Consider the following 25,113-nt stretch of genomic DNA (forward strand, 5'->3'; position numbering starts at 1 on the left):
CACCGGGGAAGAGCGGAGCCGTGGGCGACACGTCCGCTCGCGCCGACGATCCCAGCCGAAGAGCCTCATGCCCCTCTCCCGCGCGCGGGCTTCAAGCAGTCTCTCGCGCAGCGATGCTGGAGCCCTTTCTTGCCAGTTAATGTAACTGACAGGAGAGTGCGTTCCTCCTCGAGGTGAGGATGCTGCTGCACGGTGCCTCATGGAAAAGCAAACACAGGGGGCTGCAGGGCAGGTGCCCACAACCTCTTGACAGAGTAAAGTGTAGTTATGTGTGCACTGACACTGTCAGACTGAAGGAGCCCAGACTCACAAGTGCCTAATTCACACAGCAGCCAGTGGCACACGTAGGGCACCAAAATGCTAGTGCCAATGTTTAGTGCGGAGACACCCATTGGCCAATCAGGAGATGCCATTCTGGGATTTGTAGAATCTCCAGCCCTATGATACTACGCGGAGTTTCCATATTTCTACCTGGCGGCAGTGGTCATCACCGTCGTGGCTCATGGAGAAAAAGTGGCGCTTTTCGGGACAGCGTTTCAGTGCCGCAAAATTGCACCTGTGCTGCAAGGTGATGTAGGTGGAAGCAACCAGTGAATGCACCATTTGCGCCTAGTGCCAACAAGTGCCACATGGTAGCCTATGCTACTGTCTCGGACTTGGTGACCAACATGCTGCCTGGGTGTTAGCTGCTGCACTTGTTTGTATTCGGGATCATGTCTGATGGTGGCAGTGCGCTGTCAGTAGACACAGCCCGAACTGGCAGGCAGGAGTAAAAAGCAAGAAACTTTTATCTCATATTTCACGCATAACTGCATAGTCTGTGCTATACATCTGTTCCTGCTGTCTCATGCAATTTCTACAACTTCTGAACTAAAAATATGGATTGAAGGAATAATATAAAATCGTTTTTTGAGGAGAACAAAGACTGTGCCTGTATTGTGAAGTAAGGGATGAAGAAATGAGGGGAAAAAGGAAGATTGAGAGAGTCACCATAGTGGAGGGCTACGGAATAACCTCAGCCACCTGTGTTTTTTAATCCTTTATAGCACGGCATCTACAGTTATGCGTAAGACTTTTCAAAATTTTTTCCGAACCATCTAAAGCTGTCTTCACAAAGTTGATTTGAAATCTCTCCTGGACGGAATGATGGGGCCAATTCATGCCCAGAAAAAAGGATTGCTTTTCAAAACAAGAAGTAAAGATGGATGTTGCGAATTGTTAGTGTGCCCAGGAAGTGCTGTCTGGTGGTAAAACCCTTTTATTCGTGCATGCAGTGGAATATTTTATTAAAGGACACTGTAGCTGAGTTTTTGTGCAGAAACAGCTTTTATGTATTTTTCTTTCAAAGAATAGGCCTCAATTTCCGTGAGCATAAAAGTGGGCGGTGTGCATGAATTCCTAAAGTTTTTGGGCCATTCATGTTATTGTTTGAAATAATGGGTTTGAAATATACACACTCAAATCTTCAGATTTTTTTTTTTTTGTTATAGTAGAACATAATGCTTGTCCGAAAGGGACCGCAGCGTTGGCCTAGTGGTCTGAGCAGCCGCCTTGCATGCGGGAGGTGCGGGGTTCGATCCCCAGTGCCGCCGGGTACCCACCGGTGATACAATGGGTACAAGCTTTCCCCTGGTCTGGTGCTCGGCTTATTTAGGGTGAAATGCTTGGGAAATGGGTCTTTGACCCCATCTTGTGCAGTGACAACTACCTTGTGCCATGGCGCCCTTTGGCCAAAAAGCTGCCCTTGCGCCATAAAAATACATCTTCATCATCAGCTTGTCTGAAAGGGTTCATTTGCACCGGTATCGTCACACAGCACACGAGTGTCTTTTGTGCTTTGCCTCCATCAAAATGTGGCTGCCACAGCGAGGATGCCCCCAGTCTCTGTAACCAAGCTGAGCCACCGTGGTGCAGGTCAAGATGCGGGCCATCTCTGTCATTGCGCACTACATCTTGTTTTGCAAGCTATTTTGGCGGTGCTGCTCACAGTGGCTGCTGTCTTCAGTTTCCAGAATGTGCCTCTGGTGACGCCCAATGGAGACGTGCTGGTTGACGACCTGTCCATCGAAGTCAGGTCTGGCGTCAACGTGCTCGTCTGTGGTCCCAATGGCTGTGGAAAGAGCTCCCTATTCCGCATCCTCGGAGAGGTGAGTCCGCTTTCCTCTTGCCGATCTGCTTTGTCTTGGTCGGGGTTGCATGACATCAAGTGTTTCTTGATCAGTGACCTTGCTTTCTTGTTCTTTCAGCAGCATATACCGTATTTACGTGATTGTAAGTCGACCTATTTTTTTTAATTTGAAAATCCGAAGTTCGGGGAGTCAACTTACTGTCGGAGTCAAAGTATGGCACCATCAACAGAGGCAGGACAAGCAAGACATCAGTGATGATATGGTGTGGTTGCAATTTTATGTTTGCTTTATGGATCTAACCAGTAGCCTGCGGCTATTCTACACGCTTGTGGGGAAGAATTTTTCTTTTTACTTTTAACTGCAGTGAGCTATGGAAAGGAAAGTGATGGGTGTAACGTTAAGAAATGGGAAGAGGGCAGAGTGGGCCAGGGAACAAACGCTTGTTAATGACATGCTAGTCTAAATCAAGAGGAAGAAATGGGCTTGGGCAGGGCATGTGATGCGAAGGCAAGATAACCGCTGGTCCGTAAAGGTAACGGAGTGGATTCCAAGAGATGGCATGCGTAGCAGGGGGTGGCAAGAAAGTTGGGTGGGCAGATAAAATAAAGAAGTTTGCTGCAGCTGGCACAGGACAGGGTGGTTATTTGTAGACATTTGGCAGATTCTCTTGTCTTGCAGTGGGCTTATTCAGGCTGATGATTACAATGATAATAATACTAACTAGGCAGAATAGCAGCTCTGGAGAGTTTGTGTTCTTCTTCACCTTTGGGTTTTGTAGCTTGTGCTGGCTTCTGTATGGTGGAAAGGCCTATGTGAAACCTTCCTCCACTGTCTGGGAAGAGGCTGGGGAAGGCCAGTGCCCACGTGGTGAGAACATTGTCATGTGTGCACATTTGCGCAGCTGTGGCCCATGTTTGGTGGCACGCTGGTGAAGCCTGCCAAGGAGAAGCTGTTCTACATCCCCCAGCGGCCCTACATGACACTGGGGACCCTCAGAGATCAGGTGGGTGCATGGAACTTATTTGCTGGTGCTTCAGCCAGTTGGCCACAAGGAGGCAAGCCTTAAATGTTTGCTTAGCGTGGGACGTGGAAAGTGCACGGTGTTGCTGAGTTTTGAAATTAAACATACGTTACAAATACGGATATGCAATGGAATACCACAGATGAGGAAGGTACAGCTTGATGAAAGGCAAAAAAGCCTCCCCGGAAAAAAAGTTTACTGCATGTATACACAAAACCAGGCAACAAGGTATTTAAATATCTGTCTAAATATCTATTTAAGATAGAGATTTAAATATATATTATATACAATAAGATATTTAAACATCTATTTAAATAAATCTACAAATCTAAGCAAAAGTTCTTGAATATAATGCATCAAACAAGGCAAATAAACATGTTGCACAATCACAGATAGTAAACTGTATGCATAGAAAGAAAGACGATCCAGGCAAGATCAAAACTGTGCTCGAAGAAATCACGATACATATTTGTGCCATACTGTGGTTGCGACAGCACCATATGGGTAGAATAACAGAGGAAGAATGCAGAAATCAAAACGAATGTGAATTTTAGCTGCCTGCACAGCAACAACAATTATTCTGCATTCAAAATTAAAGAAGGGTATTGCTTTGTTTCAAAAAAGAAGTAAAAGCAGGTAGCTAAAAAGGCAAGAAAAGGATAAATGAAGGCCACAGGTGATGCGGCAAGTTGAACTAGCCAATATCCGAGTGTGTTGTTGGGAAACACCACGTGGGCCGTGCTTGCAATGAGCAAGGTCAGTAAAAATTGGTTATTGAGGTCGTCGTAATTTTCTTATACGCACGGTAACATTGATCGTGATGCGGTTTTAAAAGGTAATGAACTGTCATAAGTTTTCCTAATCACGCATTTATGGACCTGAAGGAACATAGCTTTTTACTGCCAGTGATTTTTGCTGCTTCGCTATCTAAAGGACAAAGTTTATGAGAAATTTATATCCATAAAGTTTCGGAATTGAAATTCATGTGCTCCGTAGATTCCGCTGCCGCCGCGTGATGCTGCGACGAGCCTTCTCGTCATCAAAACGCCCTTGAAACTTTGTGCTCGTATGGGGCTCCTTACGTTTTGTGACATCAGGTGCATGGGTGTTGCCACGAAATCCAGCCCGTGCTCTCAATGTTCACGCCAAAATGTCTTTTCGAGAGTGAGAACGACATGGTAGAGAAAATCCAGCATGATTTCCAGCGCCATTGGTTGTTTTGGTCGGCGGTGCATGACACTACGGAAAAATTTAGGGGGGCGGGGGGGGGGGAGCTGAGCCCCATAAGCCACCCCCCTGGCTATGCCCCTGTATGGTGACCATATATAGTGCTCAGCTATTCCATGTGTGTGGACCCTACTTTTTTTGTGCTTTGTGCGCTGTTGTATTAGAGAATGCACTGTCTAAACTTTTTCTTCCTTTCTGAGTTCTTTCTTTCTCTTTGCTCTTTCTTTGCGCCTGTATACAGGTTCAGATGTGACCGGAATGAGTGACTCCTCTGATGGCTTTGCAGGTGATCTACCCTGACACGCACCTGGACATGCTGCGCAAGGGTGTGACGGACGAGCAGCTGGCCCGCTTCCTGCACCTGGTGCAGCTGGACTACATGCTGGAGCGTGAGCGTGGCTGGGACACCATCCAGGACTGGATGGACATCCTCAGCGGCGGAGAGAAGCAGCGTATTGCGGTCAGTTGTTGGCACTCATCTCCCTGATGGAAGAGGGGCAGCAAGCACCACTTAGGTGCTTGCTAAGGCAAAGCTGCTGGGACCTGGAGGTTTGAATGTCACATGAAGGAAACCCGGCACATTGAAGAAGCAGTAACTCTTCCTCGGGAGTGAACTGGCCAAGTTGCAACATTTGGGAAATCGTGTGGTGGGCATCAACTTCAACTCCCACAGATATTGCCATTTTTTCCTGTCATAGCAGCTTGCCCACATATTGCTACTAGTGTAGCTATTTCCACACCGATGGTATTGGCAGCCATTGTCATGCACTGAGGGGCAGGTAATGGTTCCTGCAGTGAAGATGGTCCATTCTTTACAAATCTAAGATCTCCAGCAGGGGCCTGGCTTGGATTATGTGAGATGAGTTTTTTTTCCAGTGTCTAGTGCAATAGTAGTGCATGAGAAACAGGTTTGTGCGTGTTTCCAACACTGCGTCTTCTTCACGAGAAAGGGTTACTGAGAAGCCCAGCAGCTTGTTCCAAAGAGCAGTGTACCCTAATGGTGTCCTGTAATGGGAACAACCGCTCTGTGGGCGCAGATGGCCCGGCTATTCTACCGGCAGCCGCAGTTTGCCATCCTGGACGAGTGCACGAGTGCGGTGAGCGTGGACGTGGAGGGCTCCATGTACCAGTATTGCCGACAGGCCGGCATCACCCTCTTCACAGTGTCACACCGCAAGTCCCTGTGGAAGTACCACGAGGTGGGTCACACAAGTGGTTCCGCAGCAGTTATTTCCATTACAGCATGCCATGTCTAAAAAGCTTGGACTTTCAGCATGACCAAAGAGCACATTGTCCAGATCTGCCTGTGTCAAGGACATGTGGGCCAGAAGTGAACACGCTCATTGGGGATTAGGGGGCAAGGCTGTGATAGAGCTACTCCCACGATTTCTTGCAGTGCAGAATCTAGGAGATATTCTTTACAATTTTTTTTAAAGATTAATGGCTTCACAGCAGCAAGCTTTAATGTTTGTAATTATCTGCTGGTTTAATGCGCTCTTCCATTTTACAAGCATCGTTCGTGCAATTTAGTAGGGGTGCAAGAATATTTTTTAAAAATGCAAATGTTTCCGAAAAAATGGCTTCAGATATTCTATTATTACTCTACGTCTCCTAATTCTGCCTCTCCCTTTTCTACCCTCCCAACGGGCGCTCCACACACATGTAAGGGCCCGCTTCTGATATGAAATTGAGTATCTGTTCAGTGTGAGAAAAATATTTCAAATAAAGATTTGGTTTGGTTTATGGGGTTTAACGTCCCAAAGCGACTCAGGCTATGAGAGACGCCGTAGTGAAGGGCTCCGGAAATTTCGACCACCTGGGGTTCTTTAACGTGCACTGACATCGCACAGCACACGGGCCTCTAGAATTTCGCCTCCATCGAAATTTCACCGCCACGGATTTCAAATAAAGATAAATAGGCAAACATTGCCCTTTTATGTTTTCTAAATTAGACCGCTTGTGGTCTTCAGCAATGCCCGAGTTATCCGAAAATCAAGCTATGAACCCCCCCCCCGGGTGGACACCTTTAGTTCGAACTGTATGTTTCTAGAAACAAGCGGCCAAAACAAAAGTACTGATCCAGACGTCTTATCAGTATCAAGCGCTATTCACACTAACAATGCCCTGCTTCAGCTTGTGTGTTTAAAATGGTTGCTGCGACATGGAATGAATATTTTCGCAGTGCACAAAGGCAGGCATCCACAGGAATGTGCTGCATGGGAGATTGTAATGCATACAACGAAGTGATGGTAATAAATGGAAGAGTTAAAAAAGTTATCTAGAGCTACAGGCTACTTCTGTATTTTTTTACGAAAAGATTGAGCAAAAAAAACAGCATTCATGCCACCCCATGCAAGAAACAAGCTCATGTAGTAAATTGCCTTTTACTGCAAAAAAAAAAAATGACGTAAAAAAACCCAAGTTATGAAAATTTGTTGAATAACCATTTGTACCCAAATTTCAGCTAAAAATTATATAGATGTTGCCCAATTTTTCACACCCCCACTCCCGAATTCTGTAAGAAATAAAATGCCGATAAGGAAGGGCTTTTATTATACAGTGTGATGACAAAGTTTGCACAGAATTTTTGCAGGTACTTTTTCTGGCATCTGTAAAAAGACACTGAGAAGTGTGTGCCATTGGCTTCTATAGGATTATATATGTTTTAAGAACCAAATTGCAGTCTTGCAATAACAAGACACTTGTTAAGAGAGTGTCACTTAAGTGCTTAGGCATCCTTCCTCCAGTAATTTGCTGTTAAGTGTGTCCAAGTCCAGCTGCAAATAAATGAAGTGTCGCTGAATAAGGAAATGTGCATGAAAGCAAAAGGAACTTGAAAGGAAATAAAAATAACTGCCATATGAATTAATATATGCTAACATGGATATTTTTGTTTCTTTGATGATGGAATTATTTACTGCAGCCTTTTCTAAAGATAACTTGCTAATCACCGTGCTGCTTGCATCTGTGTTTGTAGTACCAGGAAACGGGTTCCTGCTGACAAGGTATGGACCCTTTGATGGGGTGATTTACGTGATAATTATTTAGCCTTAGAGATCACTTCTGCTGTTGATAATAAAGGCTGAGGGTGCAGCACTCCAGTAGCATGAGTGAACCTCGAAGAAACTGCTTGGGTTATGCAACTTGTACTGCAGCACTGGTCTAGTGGTTCACGCATCCTCCCCTTGTGTGGACTTCTTGGAAAATGGGCGACTCCACATTGTGCCAGGGTGTTCTTTGTTCAAGTTGCCCTTGCACCATTTAAAAAATTACAGGATTGCACTTCAGTCAGCTAAAGCCTTTCCCTTTCCTCTACTTCTTCCATTTTTAATTTTTTTTTAATTACCATATAGCTTATGATAGACAGTTCATGTGGACAACTTCAGTCCATGCCACTCACGAGACAAGAAAAGCTTATGCCCTAAAATTCATAGCTTTCGTAGAGTTGGCGCATCTGGCTTAAAAAATAATGGGGAGCAGACAAGAACAGAAAAAAAAATGGCAAAAGAAAGGAGGCTTGTCTCGCTTAGGTTGTCAGTAGTTGTGGCACCCTCTTCTTGGCTTATAGGCTGGCATAACATGTCCTGGCAGTGCAGAGGTCTTCCTTGTTGGAGGACCAGTGTAGTGCATTGCCTATGCGGAGGATCTTTGAGGCACTAACACATCCATAGCACCTCCCTGCTCTACAAATCCTTTCAGGCAAGGAGTGTGCAGTGTCAAAGTTGCACACAGTGTGCCATTTAGTGCAAGAATCATGCAGGGCTGGGAAATCCTTAGCCGCATGCGTGCACACAGTCCGCCAAACCAAACAGGCCATCTGTGCTGCCGTATTCAAATCTGTTGTTCACAAGTGCAATGGGGGAAGATGGAGACAGTGGACTTGCTGCCCTACATTTGAGTGTACTTACCATGCTTATAGGCAGAAGTGTACAGGAAGCATCTGAGTTTGAAATAAGCTAGTTGCCAAGACCCATTTGCAGCCACGTAAAGCGTGGAAATGTGATACCATGCCTGTCTTTTTTTGTGCGCAGTACTGCCTGTACATGGACGGACGGGGAAGCTACGAGTTCAAGCCCATCACCCCAGACACGCAGGAGTTTGGCTCCTAGCAGAGCAGCCGAGAGTGCCTTTCGCCAAGCCAGTTGTACAGTGTGGTGTAGTAGCGAGGAATAAAAGAGACTGGGGACGCCATGTAACCAGGAGAGAGCCTGTCTTTTTGTTTTTATTAATAAATCTTTAAATCAACCATTTCTCTTTGCTGCACCACAATGGGGGGTGGGGGTGGGGGAGAGAAAAACATGAGAAAACCACGGATGAGAGAGAAATAAACAAAAAAATGAGAGATGCCTGTACAAAAAGAGTCCCGACCAGCGGTGGCCACCCTCACAGTTCCTCGTGCTTGTGGTCGTCGTCCTCGGGCGCCGCGGTGGTCTCCTCGTCTTCCTTCTTGTCCTCTTCCTTCTCTTCGTCTTCGAACTCGTCCTCGTCCTTGGCGTCGTCCTCCTTCTTGCTCTTGGCGTCCTCTTCCTCCTCCTGCTTCTCCTTCATCTTCTTCTCCTCGTCCTTGAGGGCGGCCCACGTCTCCTCGCCGTGCACGCGCGCGTACTCCTCGTCGTCGGTGATGAGCAGGTTGTCGAAGATGGTGCCAGACTTCACCTGCCACAGGTCGAAGCCGATGGTGCACAGCTCGGGGAAGTGGTACAGCTTGGGGTCCGCCGTGTACTCGGGGTTGTCGATCTCGGGGTGCACCCAGGCGCCCTTGTAGGCCGGGTTGTCGATCTGCTTGGGTTTCCACTCACCCTTGTACTCGGGGTTGTTGATCTGCGGGGGCTCCCACTCGCCGTCCATGTCGTCGTCCCAGTCCTCGGGCTTGGTGGCGTCCGGGTCCGGGATGTACTCGGGCTTGTCCCAGTCCTCGGGCTTCTTGTCCTCCGGGTCGTCGATCTTGGCGCGGTCGTCCCAGTCCTCGGGCTTCTTGGCCTCGGGGTCCTTGATCTTCTTGGGGGGCAGGAAGGACCAGTCGCTCTCGAGCTCGCCCTTCTCGGCGACCTCGTTGTCGATCTTGACCACGTACGTGTTGTCGGGCTTCACGATCAGCGTGTACAGGTGGGTGAACACGTCGTCCTTGCAGCGGATCTCCTTGTTGATGAGGTGGTTCTTGCCCTTGTAGTTGAAAATGACGTGGACCTTCTTGGTGCCGGGCCCGCAGATGTCCGGGCCGAACATGATCTTGTACGGGGACTCGCCGTGCATCTGCGTCTGGTCCAGGCTGCAGTCGAAGAGCTTCACGTAGCCGCCGCCGCAGTCAATGTTCTGCTCGTGCTTGACGGTGAACTGCACCACCAGCGTCTTGCCCTCGTTGGAGAAGGGCTCGAACTTGGAGGAGATGCCGTAGAACCGTGCATCTTCGGACGTCTGCAGACCCTTGCTCTTCTCAGCGTCACCGTAGAACTTGCCCGCGGACAGCACAAACTTGCCCAGGTTGTCGCCCTTCGTAGACTCGACCCACCGGCTCTTCCAGCCGTCTGCGTTCGGAGCGAGAAGTACACATCAGCAAAGGACGCCAAGCGACACGGATGGCGGACCGCCGAAGAAAAAAAGAACGAGTGGTAGGGAAAAGCTCTCGCGCTGACTACTCACCTCCATCGTTGAACTCTTCTTTGAAGTAAACGGTGGGATCGGCTGCTACTAAGCCCACAATGGGCAGCAAAATGCAGAGAAGCCGCATTTTGGACAACCTACGTTCCGCAGACGACCACGCTCAAAGACCCGGCTCCTGCACTGAACAGCGCTAGTAAATCAAAGCCGGTTGGGCACGTGACGCTCCAGATGTATACTTCTCATTGGCGCACGGACGCCGGCCAATCCTGCCCCACCACGCTGTGAGGCTCGCCCGAGGGTCGATGCCGCACGGGTAGCGCAGACCACTTTGAAGCTCCGCAACCTAACAAGCATAAAACAATTTTTTCGTTACTATTTGCAACATATGAATAATGCCTTCTGTGTTCATATAAAATTTTTATTACAATTATATTTATTTAAAACGAACAGTCAAAAAAAATTTTGATAATACAAGAGTTTTTATTGTAGTTTTGCCCACTACCGCTAGGACAATAAACCATCTTTGTGGTTTTTGCTACCTTTGGTCGAGTGTTCTCACATGTGACGTCGGGTGGTGACATCATCAACCTGGCCTGCGTGTGCGCTTCGGTTTGGACTGAACGCGTGAAGTGCTGGATTTCTGAGGGCTTGACACGTGTTGTCTTACTCCAACTAGTAACCGGGTTGTGGACAAGGAAGAATGCTTTTGTTTTCTTTGTTAATTTCTGCGCGCTTTACATGCACCATAAGGTATGGACGCAGCCTAGGCCTTGTTTCTTAGCCTATCCTCTGTACAGCAATTCATGTTCGATCTGCTTTTTTTTTTTTTTTGCTTGGATTGTCTTCTCAGCGTCTCCTTTCACTTCCTCCGTTCACTCGCCCTTGGTGGCGCGCAGCAAGGAAGTGTCAAATCGCGCACTGGCCGAATACTGCCCGCCGTTCTTTTAGGAAGCCAGCATACGTGCCGCATTCGCAGAGCGTTTTCTTGCACGAAGTTCACTTTTCCCTAATGATCTAACATCGAAGAATAGTGTAGATTCCACACTCTAGGGATGAAATGACACGAGCAAGAGCGCGTCTCGATGTATGAGTCGCGCCTGTTGGACCAAATGTTGCCTCACGAGCTTGTCTGGTCAGCAGCCAAATCTAACGACTCGAAATAGCTCATTTTGGGGACTACCTCGCCAAACACTGCCTTCGTTGACAGGCGGTGCTTGCTTCGGTTAAGGTGCGAAGTGCGTGGGAAAAGTGGTACAAATGGCAGACGTCTTCACGTAGTGAACATGGCGAACCAAATATTTGTTTGCAATCTTCCGTCAGCGTACGAGAAGTTAATAAACGAGTCTGCTGCTGTCAATCAGTTCCATGCAGTGCGGTTTCATGTTTGCGATGGGCGTAGTGCAGTACACGCCAGCATTTGGGCGCGTTACGTGCCGAGGATTCGGTGTGATTGTGCAGTCCTTGACATCATCGCGTGCACTAGACCACTTTGATTCGTGTTTATCTGGGAGTGGGCGGTGTAACGAAACGGAATTTCGGGACGTCGTTGACCGAAGCCGGCTTGCCAACGTGTCACACGGCGCAATCTGAGCGAATTTCGTTACTGTGCAGCGCATATCGCCTCAGTTAGGAAGGGAGTGAATGAATGGATAAGTCCGCGGCCAAGTTTGGGTGGGGTGGTCAGTTTTTTTCGCTTCCGGTCCCGGCCCAGCGCTCAGACCCTCAGAGTCTTGATGAGGTCTGTATCGAAATCACAAGCCTTGTTTTCCGATTTCGAACATCCTCGAGTCTGGCATTCCACACAGCAGTAGTGCCTTACGTTAACGCTGTCCTCGATGGCATGTTAACTGAACATCAGCAATTACTTGAACTGTTGGACCGAAGACGCGACCGAAATTGTGTGTATCAGCTAGCTGTTTAACGAAGCGATAGTAGGAGCTGCATGGGTGGATACTGGAGCACTACGAGTGCAGCCTTACAACCCCCCCGGGGGTGTTTGTGTGTGGGGGGGGGTCAGGAAGAAAAGCAGCGTAAAGAGGTGGCTAAGCGTGTGGCTCAGCCCCATTTTAACGAAAGTTTACATACATAAAAGACCTCATTGTGTCGTCGAGAACAATGTATATAGTACGCCAGTGTGTGACAGTCATACCCGTGAAGAGGCGGCATTTGTGCTCCAAATAGAGAATTTTAACAGCTGAGCACCGCTAGAAATTGTTCTTGAGGGATGGAGAGGCGCAGTAACCGTCTCTCTTCTCGGTGACACCTCACCGGCGGGCCGAGCGCTTTCTCGTAAACTGCGCTGAAAAGCTCGCGAAACGGCCACGCAGGTCTGTGGACGATGTCGCTTCGCGCTCGTGTAAAAGCATACAGTGGCCGTTGAACCGTGTTTTTCTTTTTACTTTTAATTATGCAAGACTGCCTGCTGTCTGCTGCTGACTTGTCACGTAGCATCCCATGTATAGCTCGAGCTACACGTACATACCTACGTAGCAGACGACGTGGCATGCGCAGGAGATTGGAGCAGAACACGTCGCACATGGTGTCTTCCTGCTTTAGGTTCCGTGAACGGTGGTTCCGTTCCACACAAAACGCATCGGCAGATTTCGTCTCGTCGTTAGCTTTAGCGATTACCGTTTCCAGTCTCAATTCGTACGAGTGTTGTACGTACAGGGTAGGGCGTCGAAATGTGTGTCGTGAGGGCATTTATTGGGCCGGAAACATGCACTATATAACTTTTTATGCCCAATTGGAATCAGTACGGCGTCTTGTCACTGTGCACGAAATTCAGCCGTGCACCGACCGAGAATTCCATCTGATTGAACCGAAAGTTGGCGGTCTGATATATTGTACCTGTACTATTTCTCCTGCATTCATTAAAGTATCTCTCTCTCTCCTCAGTCAGAAGGCCATTTGAAGCATCCAGAGCGGCAATAGTATTTCACTTGTTCCACTTATGATTTCGTCCTTTCGTTTTTGTTCTTTTGCTCACCGGGAACACCGTCTATATATTCTTTCTAATCCAGCACTCCCAGACGACATATCATCGCTTACTTTCAGTGATCCTTTGAGCCTTTTTGTTTGCTATTGTTCGCTTTCTTTGGTTGATAAGTTTTGCGATAAAGAAAGAAAAGACTGAGCGAAAGCCATATATGCGATGTAGAATCCGACGAATCTCTCTGTCTATTTCCCTTACCCTCCCCCCACCCCCTGCCCTCACTCCTGGAGTGATTGCTTCGCTCGGACTCGGCAGATGATCAGCGGGCTTTAACGGTGCAAACATTCTTTTTCACTCGGCCTTAATTAGTGCTGACCTTGAATAAAGTTTTTCCTCCTCCTCTGCACAGAATAGGAATTAAAATAACAGGACGCTGCCAAAAGCGTAACGTTTATTCCTAAGTATACAAGTAAACAAGCATTCATTAGTTGGTAATCGAGGTACTCAATGGCGATAAACGTATGATGAACGAATTCGTTGCATTATGACGTGCCGCCTGTCGGCAGTACAACATTCCTTAGCATAGCTTAGGCAGAACATTCCAGCAGTACAAAATTCTTGCTTATTTTTTGCTTGCTGTTTCCGGGAAATCGAATGCCTCGCTAGTTTCGACAACGCGTGCACAGACGGCGTCTGCAGAGGGAGGAAGGAGCAAGTTTTGTCCCGTATTGGTTGGTTTGATTTATGGTTTTGTGGGGGTCCAACGTTCCAAAGCGACACAGGCTATGAGGCACGCCGTGTAGTGAAGGGCTCCGGAAATTTCTACCACCTGGGGTGCTTTAACGTGCACTGACATCGTACAGTACATGTGCACGGGCCTCTAGCATTTGGCCTCCATCGAAATGCGACCGCCGCGGCCGGGATCGAACCCGCGTCTTTCGGGTCTGCAGCCGAGCGCCTTAACTACACCATAGCCACCGCGGCGGCATCATTGATCGGAATATTTCAGCAAAAAAAACTCAAAGAGGGTGTCAGTGGCTCCAGTTACCCTCTTGACGGCTTTAATGATTCCACAAGTCCCTCAAAATCTCCCCACGGAGCTTTCGAGAAGTTGGAGTTGTTGCACGCTCTTGGACCTCTGCCCTGAAGCGTTTTGAAGGAGCCACAGTTGTTGCACGCAGCCGAACAGCTGGGTGTTGTTGTTCGCCCCGCCTCCTGTGGGCTGTGCAAACCAGAGGTGGGCATTTGACCTCAAAAATCTGGACCTCACCTCAACCTCAAAAAGAATTTGCCGACCTCACTCAACCTCACCTCATCAGTTGAGGATGAGGTCTCCTTAGGCGCCCTCACCTCACTTTTCCTGAGGCCTCTGCTGACCTCACTCAACCTCACCTCAATCTCAAATCGCGAGGTTGAGGTCGGCTGCTCGACCTCAGAAAACGAATGAAAAACAAAACAAAAAGCGATTAAGAAGTTTTCAGTTGAAAACAATTCTGAGAATCGTGTGAGACAGGAAAGCCAGAATGATGATGGTATTATTTAATAAGGTGTGTACAGACACTATTGATGTGCACGCAATAGGGGAAGCTTATAACCTGGGATGAAACCTCAGAGTATGTGGCCTGCGGGCAGGGGTGTCCCATACGCGGTTACCACCAGTACGTCGGGGAGTACTTTATGTGTGTCAATATCTGGCAACCTGCTTCGTGTATACTTGTTCGTATTGGAAGCCTCTCGCTCATTCACGCACGAACCGGAGATTGACGAACACAGCCCTTCTACACCATCTACCAGAAATTGGGAGGAGGTGGGAGGTATTCACGATACTCTTTCAGGCTTGAGAATAGTTACCGAATATAAAGAAACTGGTCGTCGATGTACTTTCCAATGCGACGGTTATGCAGACGCATATTAGTATATTTCGATTTTCTAGCTCTATCCGTCATAGCGAGAATGTTTTCAGTCCTCTATATGTTGCCTTCGAAAACGTTTAACAAGCTGCGACTGTAGTGCACCAACAGAGGCACGTTGTATTTATGTCTGTGCAGAAGCGAGCGGCTTCTTTTATTAATGCGAAAACATTAGATGGCTCACTTTCAAGGTCATATCCGCAAAAATGTGTCCGCAAGAAGCGGCACCATGCGACTTCATGAGCCGACAAGTCACGTGACTAAGATGATGACGTCACATAATTATATCTAATTAATAATATGTAGCGTTAAGTCTAATTAGTATAATTAGTTATTCTATCATGTGAGTGTGACGTCATACCAGGTGACGCGACAGCGATGTAATGTGCCATCAAACCTAGTCACGTGACGACGCTGTAATATGACATCACACCTACTCGCGTGACAGCAATGTAATTTCTCTTCATACCAGGCCCCCATCCAACCCCCTTACACCCCATTTCGAGATCCATATGGATCCCACATTGTTACTACGCATGCGCGCATGACGCATTACAAACAGTGCCCACAACCCGGTCCACATTAATGACACTCGGATTGTCCAGCAGGTAAACGCGCCAGTTCTCATGTATGACATACTGCAAAGATCATGCAACGACACATGCCTTTGGCTCTCGAGATGATGGCGATGATGATGATGCTAACAGTGTATCCTTATGAGCCCGGGGAAGTATGATATACCGCTACCAAATTAAATGTTGCCAGAATATTGATTAAACATTGTACATTACCCAGTGGGAAAATAGGAATACCTGCAGCTAATAATTAAGGATCATGATGTTGATGTTCCTGGGAGGTCAAGACGCCTCCCCGTTTCCGCCACTTCACTCCAGGTGGCGATGGTAATTGTTTAGAAATCCTGGAAATTCTCCGATGACTCGGTCAACCCACGGCATTTTGAAAGAAAGGTATAGAGTATACGTCTTCGAACACTGTGCCAACTATTAAAACCACACGGGGCAAAACAACTGGCCCAGAGTGGGCAGCGGGATCCGCTCTCTCTGTCAAGAGCATCATGGCTCTCCGCTCAAATCGTATAAGTATACGTCTTAGAACACTGTGCCAACTATTAAAACCACACGGGGCAAAACAACTGGCCCAGAGTGGGCAGCGTGATCCGCTCTCTCTGTCAAGAGCATCATGGCTCTCCGCTCAAATCCCCCCCACCTCCCCCGGGGAAAAAAACCGCCTAAGTACTCATACGCCTCAACAGAATTCTGGGTACCATTTCGTCAACCAGTCTGAGACAAGCTGCTTTAAGGCAATCACTTGTTTTCCTTCAAAACTGAACTAATCGATGGTACGCCAGAATCCTCGACGTTTTTTACCCGCGAGCACCGCGCGAGCAATTTGCGAAGCCGTTTAAGGTGAAAGATGGGTCTCTGCAAAATAGTTAAAGGAGAGATAATGTGTGGTGCCTGGTCGACTGCAAGGCAGGCCGCCAACCTTACTGATCACATACAAGAAAAGAAAAAAAAAAGAATTATCACAAACATGCAAACAAAAATCGCACACTAAAAACAGAAGCGAACGACAGTGTGCCCCATTAAAAGTCATATTAGAAGGTTTGAAACAGCGACTCAGCAGCACAGCACGAGCATGTAATCAGTTCCATTCAGACACCTTCATTAAAAAAAAAGGAAAAGGAATCGGCTACCACATCACCATACATTCATTATAGTTTTGCATTTTTTCGGCGCTGCAACACCGCTATATATGCTCGTACGTTCACTTCGTGCAGCGGTGTTTCGGCATAATAAGTGAATTTCCGAGAAGGAACAAGGAACCGGAGACCAGAACAGAGGTTATTCGGAAGTATATAAATTATATTTGCATCTGCTTGCATTACGGAACGGGAATATACAGAATTGGTGTGAGATTCGAAAGGGGAAGTCACCGATCAGAAGCTTCGACGGTGTTATACAGGTTTTTCTGGCTTCGTGCTTTTTTAATCAAATCGGCAGGTGTCCTTGTTAGGATTCACCTGAATCACATTCTCTCGCCTGTGCCGACTACTCGTTTCTGTTAAGTCAGCTTATAATGCACAGCAGGATCCCCTTTATTCAACTGCAAGACAAGAGCCATGACGTCAGCACCGGCAACGAGCATGATCACGAAGCAGTATTGCTTGGGGCCATCCGCGCTGCGACGAATTTATTGCGCGCTCGTTGGACTGAAATTATTTGCGGCATGAAACAAAGCTACCGCGGGTAAACCTGAGTTACGTGCTTTGCGCACTCCCGGGAGTTTCAGCCGAACGGCAGGCAGCCACGGGTGCTACGCCAGCGGGGCAAGGGGGAGGGAGAGTGGCGTGCTGTGACAGTCACTCCTTCCGGGAAGACCAGAGGGGTGCGTCTTCCTCTAAGCTCGGACTGCACGGACATTACGGCGCAGCACTGGAACCTAAGAGGGAACTGTGTCATCCGGTTGTCCAAACAGGGGAAACCGAACACCAAGCGTCATTGCATGGACACTGCGGTGATGCGCTGCAACCCCGCTTCGGAAGCGTCACTCGTCAGAGTAAGACGTGGCAAATGCAAAAGTCTTGACCTCGAAATTTCGACCTCACTGAATGACGACCTCACTAAACCTCAAACTCACCCGTGAGGTTGAGATCTGATTTGCTGACCTCACTCACAAAATTTCGAGCCATCGTCGACCTCATGAGGTCGAAACCTTATGAGGTTGCCCACCTCTGGTGCAAACTGTGTATGGACGCGCTTACTGAGGCAGAAAATCCGGTGTCGTCGGCGCTGTGAGAGAAAAATCCCCTGAGAAGCAACGAGATGGGCCATCTAGGAATTATGTGACCTTTTGGTGTCAGCACAACATGCCCAGCGGATTGCTAGTAAACTGGCCACAGTGGCAGCTATAGATTAATCATTGGTCGCTCGGGAAATGCAAACCGGGTCGCACAAGCCCCACCGGTGGCAGGACCTGCCATGACAGGGCAGTGGCGCATATCGCTTAACCTCTGCATCACTCCGCCAGGAGTGGTATGATGACTCCCAGGGACCTATGAGTGGGAAGTCTAGAATCACCAATTCCGCATATATGGGCATTAATTAACCCATTAAGCTTTCAAGGCGGATCTTCAGTGTCCCCTCAAATTTCTTTTTTTTTCAGCTACGAAGCGAAGCAAGGCGGTGTGTGGTTTCGATCGTAGTGACACCTAGCACTCGTGTCGATCTGCGCGAGTGGACATCGGGGTGCCACGTGCTTATCTGCGTCAAGGGGGCCGTGGCAGTGAGGGCCGGCTCCCCGACAAGGCGGATGCCGTCGGTCGAGGTTACGCTAACCGAGCGGAGGATGAAGCCGAGACCGCCGCGAACGTCCCTCGAACCTCTTAGGACACTGCAGAATCGCAAGACCATACCCTCCTCCACACAAAAGTCTAAACAGGGAGAAGTCGGTGGCCTGGAGACAGCTTCAGACAAACACATACCCTGACCAACACGTACGTATACTAGGAGAAATCCTCGCGTCTGTATATATTTGAGGACACATGTCTTCTGTGCGGGGCGACACCTACCCACTATCATCCACATGGGCTTCCCAAAAGCAAACGGCAGTAATAAACATAATGAATTCCAATGCGCAGCAGTGGGAGGGTACGATGTCCAGCCCTGGTGTCGACGATCAGCCGCAGCTGCGGTTGGTCGAACACACTCCATTCGAATATGTTCCATGGTAACAAGAACATTCAAACAGCGCTAGACAATTAAAAGGACCAGAAAGAGGAGACAAACACGGCTGACGTCGCGGACGCGGCTGGGCACTCATTGGTTCTAATTGGTTCCTTCGGGTGGGCTCGCGGTGCAGCATGGAGGAAAGAAGGAAAAGCGTCGAGTATGGCCAGGGTGGCCTGCACAGGAAGCGATCGTTTGAATATACCGCTCCCGAATTGCACTGTACAATGTTGCCCACTCATCTTTGACTTGCGCGCATGCTTGCGCGCAACAACCAGCGCGACAGTGGTCGGAGAACCTTGTCGGCAAGCAATGATCCAGCCGCATAGTTTCGGTTTCGCGCCGTTTCGAAAGCTGACCGGGCGCCCAGCTGGTACTCTTTTTACCAGGCACCTCGCCGTTCCGGTGCCTACGCGTTTTCTTCGCTTACAGTGCCAAACGCAGTGGACACATCCTGCGGCGGAGCGCCAACGCGCCAGCGCGAGCGGGACGCAGATATCTGTGCATCCTGCGCACAGGCGCTCGCGCGCGCGTCGGAAGCGGGGTCTGGTTTGCAACAATATAAGGAACGCGAGGATCTCGGGGACTCTTTTTCGTGGCTTGAAGCTTTTCCAGGATAAGGTTGCAGGTCCCCCCCCCCTCCCCCCCCCCCCCCAACCCCTTTCCTTCATGGCTTGAAATTCTTTGCGTCGGCTCGAGAGGGGGAACGAGCCAGCACCGGGAGCATGGAGCGCTGGAACTATAGTACGCACTCGCCGGCTCGCCACGAGCCGAGTGCGGTGAAGCCTCTTTGAGGAAACGCCAATTGTGAAGGTGCTCCACCGCTACCGCTACCGTGCGGAATTTTAACGAAGGAGGAATATATGAGCGTATATTCCCCGCTTGTTCCGCGGCTGACAGTCAAGCCGCAACCCAACCCCGTGATCGCGGGCGCAGGAGCGCGCAAGACGACCACGGCGGGTAGTGCTCTTCGGAACGAGGGAATACGACAGCGTGCAGATCTACACAAGCGGAATTTGTTGCTGTGAAACAATAACGCTGGCTAACGATTGCCGAGATGTTCCCCGGAAGGGCTACGGTACAGTCAAGTGACTGTAGTCCTTAGGACGTCCGACTCACGTAAGTTTCGAGCGAATGTCGTCTGCTGCAAAACTGTGTGCGTGCGCACCGTCAGTGAGCAGCAGAACGCGCTCCTACTTGAGTCCGACCGTCCATGGCACATTGTCGTTAAGTATGAATACTATGGATAATAGCCACCTAGTGTTTCCTATAGTCACTAAATAAAGCTTCTTTTTATAAAATTTTTATTTATATGACTCTAGTGCTTCCTAGTGATCAGTTCGCACCAGAGAGAGCATACTGGGAAATTTCCAATCCGCTCAAGAATATTCGTAGGATTGGCGGACAAGCATGCATAGTTTCATCAAATCACGGTTATTTCAAACCGGTCCTCGGGAATTTATGGAACGGTTTCTGCTTTAAAACATATATTGAAACAAAGGGAAATAAACTATCCTTTCAGCTCGGGACTGTTCGATAACCGAAGCCGCTCAACTGTTCGGCATAAATTTCCTCGACAAATCGTCGAACTGCGCCTGAAGTAGCAACGGCGTTCGGATCTCATGCAGGCAGAAGGCCGGAAAGCGAATTACGGCCTTCCTCTCCCGACCTACGTACGTCATCAGCGCACACGTGTCTTCCAATGGACAACAGCACGGCGACAAAACAGCACAGGGGAAAAAACCGCACGCCAGACAAAACGGCACAGCGACAAAACAGCAAACCGAAAAAACAGCATGACGACAGGAGAGCGCGGGGAAAACAGCACGACCACCAAACAGCACATCGGAGTGCAGCTGCTGGAGGGGTGAACAAGCATAGCCATAGCCGCAAACGGTAAATCGCAACACATGCGGCAGCCACCTTTGGAGTTAGTGAGTGCTCGTTTCGCTGGTTCATTAAGGAACAGGGCAGGCTCATTCATTGAGCAACAGCGTTGCTTATTAATTTATTGGTGACGCTAAGGAAGAGAATTATCTCGAAATATAAATTTTCGCCACATTTGACCAAATATTAAGCTACTTTTTTTCGCTTGGAAGCCAATCTTATTAAGACATCAATTTTCGCCAAATATGGTTCTTTTGCTCAGGAACCACAAGAAACTCCTAACCTAACAAACACAGGTGGGAGTTTTGCCGCCGCGGTGGCTGAGTGGTTATGGCGCTCGGCTGCTGGCCCGAAAGACGCGGGTTCGATCCCGGCCGCGGCGGTCGAATTTCGATGGAGGCGAAATTCTAGAGGCCCGTGTGCTGTGCAATGTCAGTGCACGTTAAAGAACTCAAGGTGGTTGAAATTTCCGGAGTCCTTCACTACGGAGTCCCTCATAGCCTGAGTCGCTTTGGGACGTTAAACCCCCATAAACCAAGCCAAACAGGTGGGAGTCTACTGAAGCAGAGTTGTAGAATGAACGCAGGGAATTTCGTTTTACAGGGTGTTTACTGCCAAATCGGGTTGAAGATTGGGAGCGAACAGCAGAAAAAACAACAGTAACGAATTGGTAATATGCTATGGTTTGCTTCATTATAGACAGCAAGGAAAGCTGGTCATAATTATACCGATGGGATATGGATCCAGCTCTGATAGTAGTAGTAGCAGCTAGTAGTAGTAGTAGTAGTCCGAGACATTTATTCAGCCAAGAGTTGCAGGCTCAGCGTATTCTTGGTAGATACTCGTAAAAAGGGCCGCCAACCGCAGGGCTTCCTGTCAGAGTACTTAAAAACTGCCAATAAAAACATGCCGCCCGATCTAAAATACTGACCTGAGGCATTACTGACATCATCGTATAAACTACTATAGAAACGCAACTTCTTGCTATAATGTCTTTATGTGTTCAAATGGTAGCTACGGCGTCGAATATTCTTTCATCGAATGTGCGCGAACTTCTCAAAACACGTCAGCAAGCAATGTACATACAGCCAGCGTCTTGAAACCCCGCGGCAACAGCAAGGGCACTAAGATACACTACCCGGGGCATTTGACCGCAGAGCGGAAGCCCGGGCCATTTTATCTCGCAGTTTCCCAGATTCTTCTTACATGTAATGCAGAAAGAAACTAGATCATTGAAGCCAAGCAAGCAAGGGCTACTTAATCACTAATTCTGCCAAATGCACCGTTCACGCAACGCTGTTACCCACCAGCTGAGTGCCCATAGTCGTCCCGTGTGGCAACTTTAGCGTCACAAATAAATAAATAAGCAACGCTGTTGCTCAATGCATGAGCCTGCCCTGAATCAGCGAAACGAGAGCTCACTAAGTCCAAAGGTCGCTGCCGCATGTGTCGTGATTTACTGTTGGCAGTTATGGTGATAGTTTACACCTCCAGCAGCTTCACCGTGCTCCGATGTGCTGTTTTTTTATTTCCCTGTGCTGTTTTTTGTGCGCTGTTTTGACGTGTGCTGTTCTTTCGTATCCCCGGACAAAACATGCTGCGCACTGAGGGTAGAAGAAAGGCGCCGGGGTGCGCTTGTCGCAAGCAAAACCGGTCCAAAAGAGAAAGTGTGCCATTTTGCCCATCGGGCTACTCCTCTTGGGCGTAACGTTGTTTACGTACACCAGGGTAAGATCTATTGGAAACTTTCTCCCATGAGCTTTTTGGAGGACGTTGACAGCCGAGCTGCTCGAGTTTGGAAGCAAATATTGTGTGATCATTTCTCACCCATGCTCTTCCCTTTGGAACTTGCTAAATTTGACGCAGGACCACCGATGGATAGACGAGGCATTACGCGTTGGACTCCAAGCCTCTGAGACTACCCCAGCGCACCTATGCTCAGCCTCACCTTTCCTTACTCATCCTCTGCAGGCTCTTGAAGTTTTCATGGTGGAAACCTTGCATCACAGATGCCCTGTTCCCAATCTTCTTCCTATACGGAACGAATCCCCACTCCCAGCATCACCGTCTCCTGTGGCGTATCTAGGGATGAGCAGAACGCTCCAAATGTGCGACATGATTCTTACGCTCCCGTATGACATCACCGGTGGCGGCGACAAAGGGGATCAGGACCACCGTGGACAGCGCATGTGGCCGCTTTGTCAAAGTGTTGGGCTCCGCGCCGCATCTGCAGCAGTACTGTTTGGCCAGAATGTTCACGACGACATGCCCAATGCATTGCGCGCCCTTGCTCTCTGCCAATGTGTCATTGAACACGTGGTGTTAAATGACAAATTCAGGGGTTAATGGTATTTACTATCCGTATAATGATAGATGTGGAGATGCCTGCCCCTACGAATAATTTTCAATGAAAGGAGGGGCACAGTATGTTAAGAAGCGTTCAGCAGTTAGTGTTTTCCCTTGGTAACAAAGAAGTAAATTAAAGTAGCCAGTTAAGTTTTTGCTGACAAAAGCTGCTGCAGAATAGCAATCAGAACTTAGGACAGAGATTGGTTAAAGCAAAATGAATTTATCTCTCCTTTGACATGTAAAAGCTCGTTAATTCGAACTTCAAGAGACCGGAAAAAAAATGTTTGAATTATCGAATGATGCCGAAAAACTGACAAAAAAAAACAACTTTCACCACGTTTTTTTTGGCTGAAAGATTTCACAGTGGTCTTCCACTTCTGAGATGGGCACAGTGCGAAAGTGTCTATTCTTCACATTTCCACTGGTGCTTTATTTCATACATACTGCCGAGAGCATCGAGGCAGAAAAGCTCCAAAATTACAACGGCCCCGCGCCATCCTTCACTGTACGACGAGGAGCGGTGGAGCCCCCTCGAAAGCGGCCGCGTCACGTGTGAGAAGGCTCCATTACACAAATGGCGGACGTCACATTCCATTGCGAACGGCATCAGCTTTTCCCGGTCCCTGCTGACGGCCAGAGTAAAGCCGATGAGTAAACTCTTAGCCACCTGCAGACCAAAATTTTGTTGTGTCCTGCAATAGCAAAACATTTTGACCCCAAAATTGATGTGCGCTGCCCTCACTGAGGGGTAGTGTCCGATAACTTCCACATGGTTTGGGCCTGTCAGAAGAATCCTTCCCTTCCCCCAAACCCTTGCCCTTCCCGAGAGGCATGGGAGGCAGCCCTGCTCAACTGCTCGAGGCTGGAGTCTCAAAGGGCTCTTGTACAACGGGCACGAGTAGCGGCCTCCTCCGACGGGGTCCCGGACTAAGGACTCCACTTATGTGATGGGCAGTTTTTGGCCTGCAAACTATCCTTTCACTGAATAAAGAGTTTTCACCACCAGCCCCATGACGAGCGCACAGTTTTGGCGCCTGGATCACGCGTGGTTAAAAGCGAGGGAAACGCGCTGCGGCGCCAGTCAGCGTCCGAAACGACACGCAGCTTTGCTCGGTGGCTATCTGCAGCTGACGCCGCCAGATGGTGCGAAGCTCAGAAGAGAGAAGCCGAAACTATGCCACCATACCGAAATTATACGTGGTCATGCTTTTATCGGAAACGGGGCTAGCCACCCTAACGGAACCGTCTGTTTTCAACGCAGGTGAGCGTAACTCTGCAGCTGATTAGAGCTATTCTGACGATCGCTTGCCATGCCAGTCATGCCTGGACGCAGCCTCCGTTCGAATTAGCTGGTGCGAGACCCGGAGCATTCGAATTATGAGTGTCCTACGTCATAGACTTACATGGGCATTGGCCGGGACCGCATCGGCAATTAAAATTACGCAGGTTTCTGAATGAAAGGTGGTGCAATTAACGAGCTTTTAGTGTACAAACACGGATTCGCATGCAGACGAAGTCTGTTTAAGTGGCAGTCTGTGTATTATGTGAAAGCATAAGGGCTCAGTGTCGCTGAAAAGCCGGTGTCGGCGTTGCCGTTGGCGTAGAGGAAAAATTAAGACTAGTCGATTACAAGAGGCTCCCACAGATGGTGGAAACCTCTCATCCTGGGATTGCTAGCCAGACATGCTACCGCTACGCCGCGCAGGCACGTTCGTACGGGTTCGTTACAGCAGGGCTTTCTATGTATGACGTGTGGTCTTTCACGTGATTGTGACTGTGAAAGAGGAAACAGTGTTCGTGTCTGCATGGGCCAGGAGAACCGCTGTCGCGTCATACCATTAAAGGCAGAGTTTAAGTGTCCCCCAATTTTTTTTTTCCTGCTGGGCACTGAAAACATATAGGAGGCACTGCATCAACAAAAAAGCGACCGCAGCGATCAATCACAAATACCTCAACCGCCTCAACTACAGCTGCATTGTGCATACCACTTGATGACAAGCCCAGCGACCGCGGCACAACGCAAAGCTGCAATGGCTTGCACCGAAGCACTGGTGGCATGGAGGAAAAAAAAGATCTCAGAAAGGAGCGTCAGGAGATAACCTTGAAGCCTAGTCATAAAAAGTAAAAGGAGAGATTCAGTCCCCCCGTGGTGGACCAGCGCGGCAAAGTTACTGTAGACCAACCTCCTTGCTGCAGACGCCTGTGCCATGGGTCGCGCAGATGCACACACTGAAACACACTGACAGCAAAACATTAGGTACTGACTCGGAGAGTGAAAAATGGGGGAGGGAACGGCTTCGTGAGC

The 25,113-nt window shown here is 48.7% G+C and overlaps 2 protein-coding genes across 2 annotated transcripts in view; one reads left to right on the forward strand and one right to left on the reverse strand.

Moving 5' to 3' along the window:
• Abcd3 (ATP binding cassette subfamily D member Pmp70) overlaps positions 1 to 8,698 on the forward strand; it is a 27,922-nt gene extending 19,224 nt beyond the window's left edge. Inside the window, exons 12-16 of the mRNA XM_077644657.1 lie at positions 2,006 to 2,147; positions 3,031 to 3,132; positions 4,664 to 4,837; positions 5,415 to 5,576; positions 8,409 to 8,698. Coding sequence (XP_077500783.1) covers positions 2,006 to 2,147; positions 3,031 to 3,132; positions 4,664 to 4,837; positions 5,415 to 5,576; positions 8,409 to 8,486 — 658 coding nt within the window. The 3' untranslated portion in view covers positions 8,487 to 8,698. The remainder of the gene's footprint in view (positions 1 to 2,005; positions 2,148 to 3,030; positions 3,133 to 4,663; positions 4,838 to 5,414; positions 5,577 to 8,408) is intronic.
• Calr (calreticulin) lies at positions 8,571 to 10,176 on the reverse strand. Its single transcript, XM_077644661.1, has 2 exons — positions 10,018 to 10,176; positions 8,571 to 9,902 (listed from the first exon to the last, which is right to left on the reverse strand). Exons 1-2 carry the CDS (start codon positions 10,103 to 10,105, stop codon positions 8,761 to 8,763), a joined length of 1,230 nt encoding a protein of 409 aa, XP_077500787.1. The 5' UTR covers positions 10,106 to 10,176; the 3' UTR covers positions 8,571 to 8,760.
• Positions 10,177 to 25,113: the final 14,937 nt, after the last annotated feature.

The sequence above is a fragment of the Amblyomma americanum genome, chromosome 11 (genome assembly GCF_052857255.1).
Source record: "Amblyomma americanum isolate KBUSLIRL-KWMA chromosome 11, ASM5285725v1, whole genome shotgun sequence".
Taxonomy (NCBI): domain Eukaryota; kingdom Metazoa; phylum Arthropoda; class Arachnida; order Ixodida; family Ixodidae; genus Amblyomma; species Amblyomma americanum.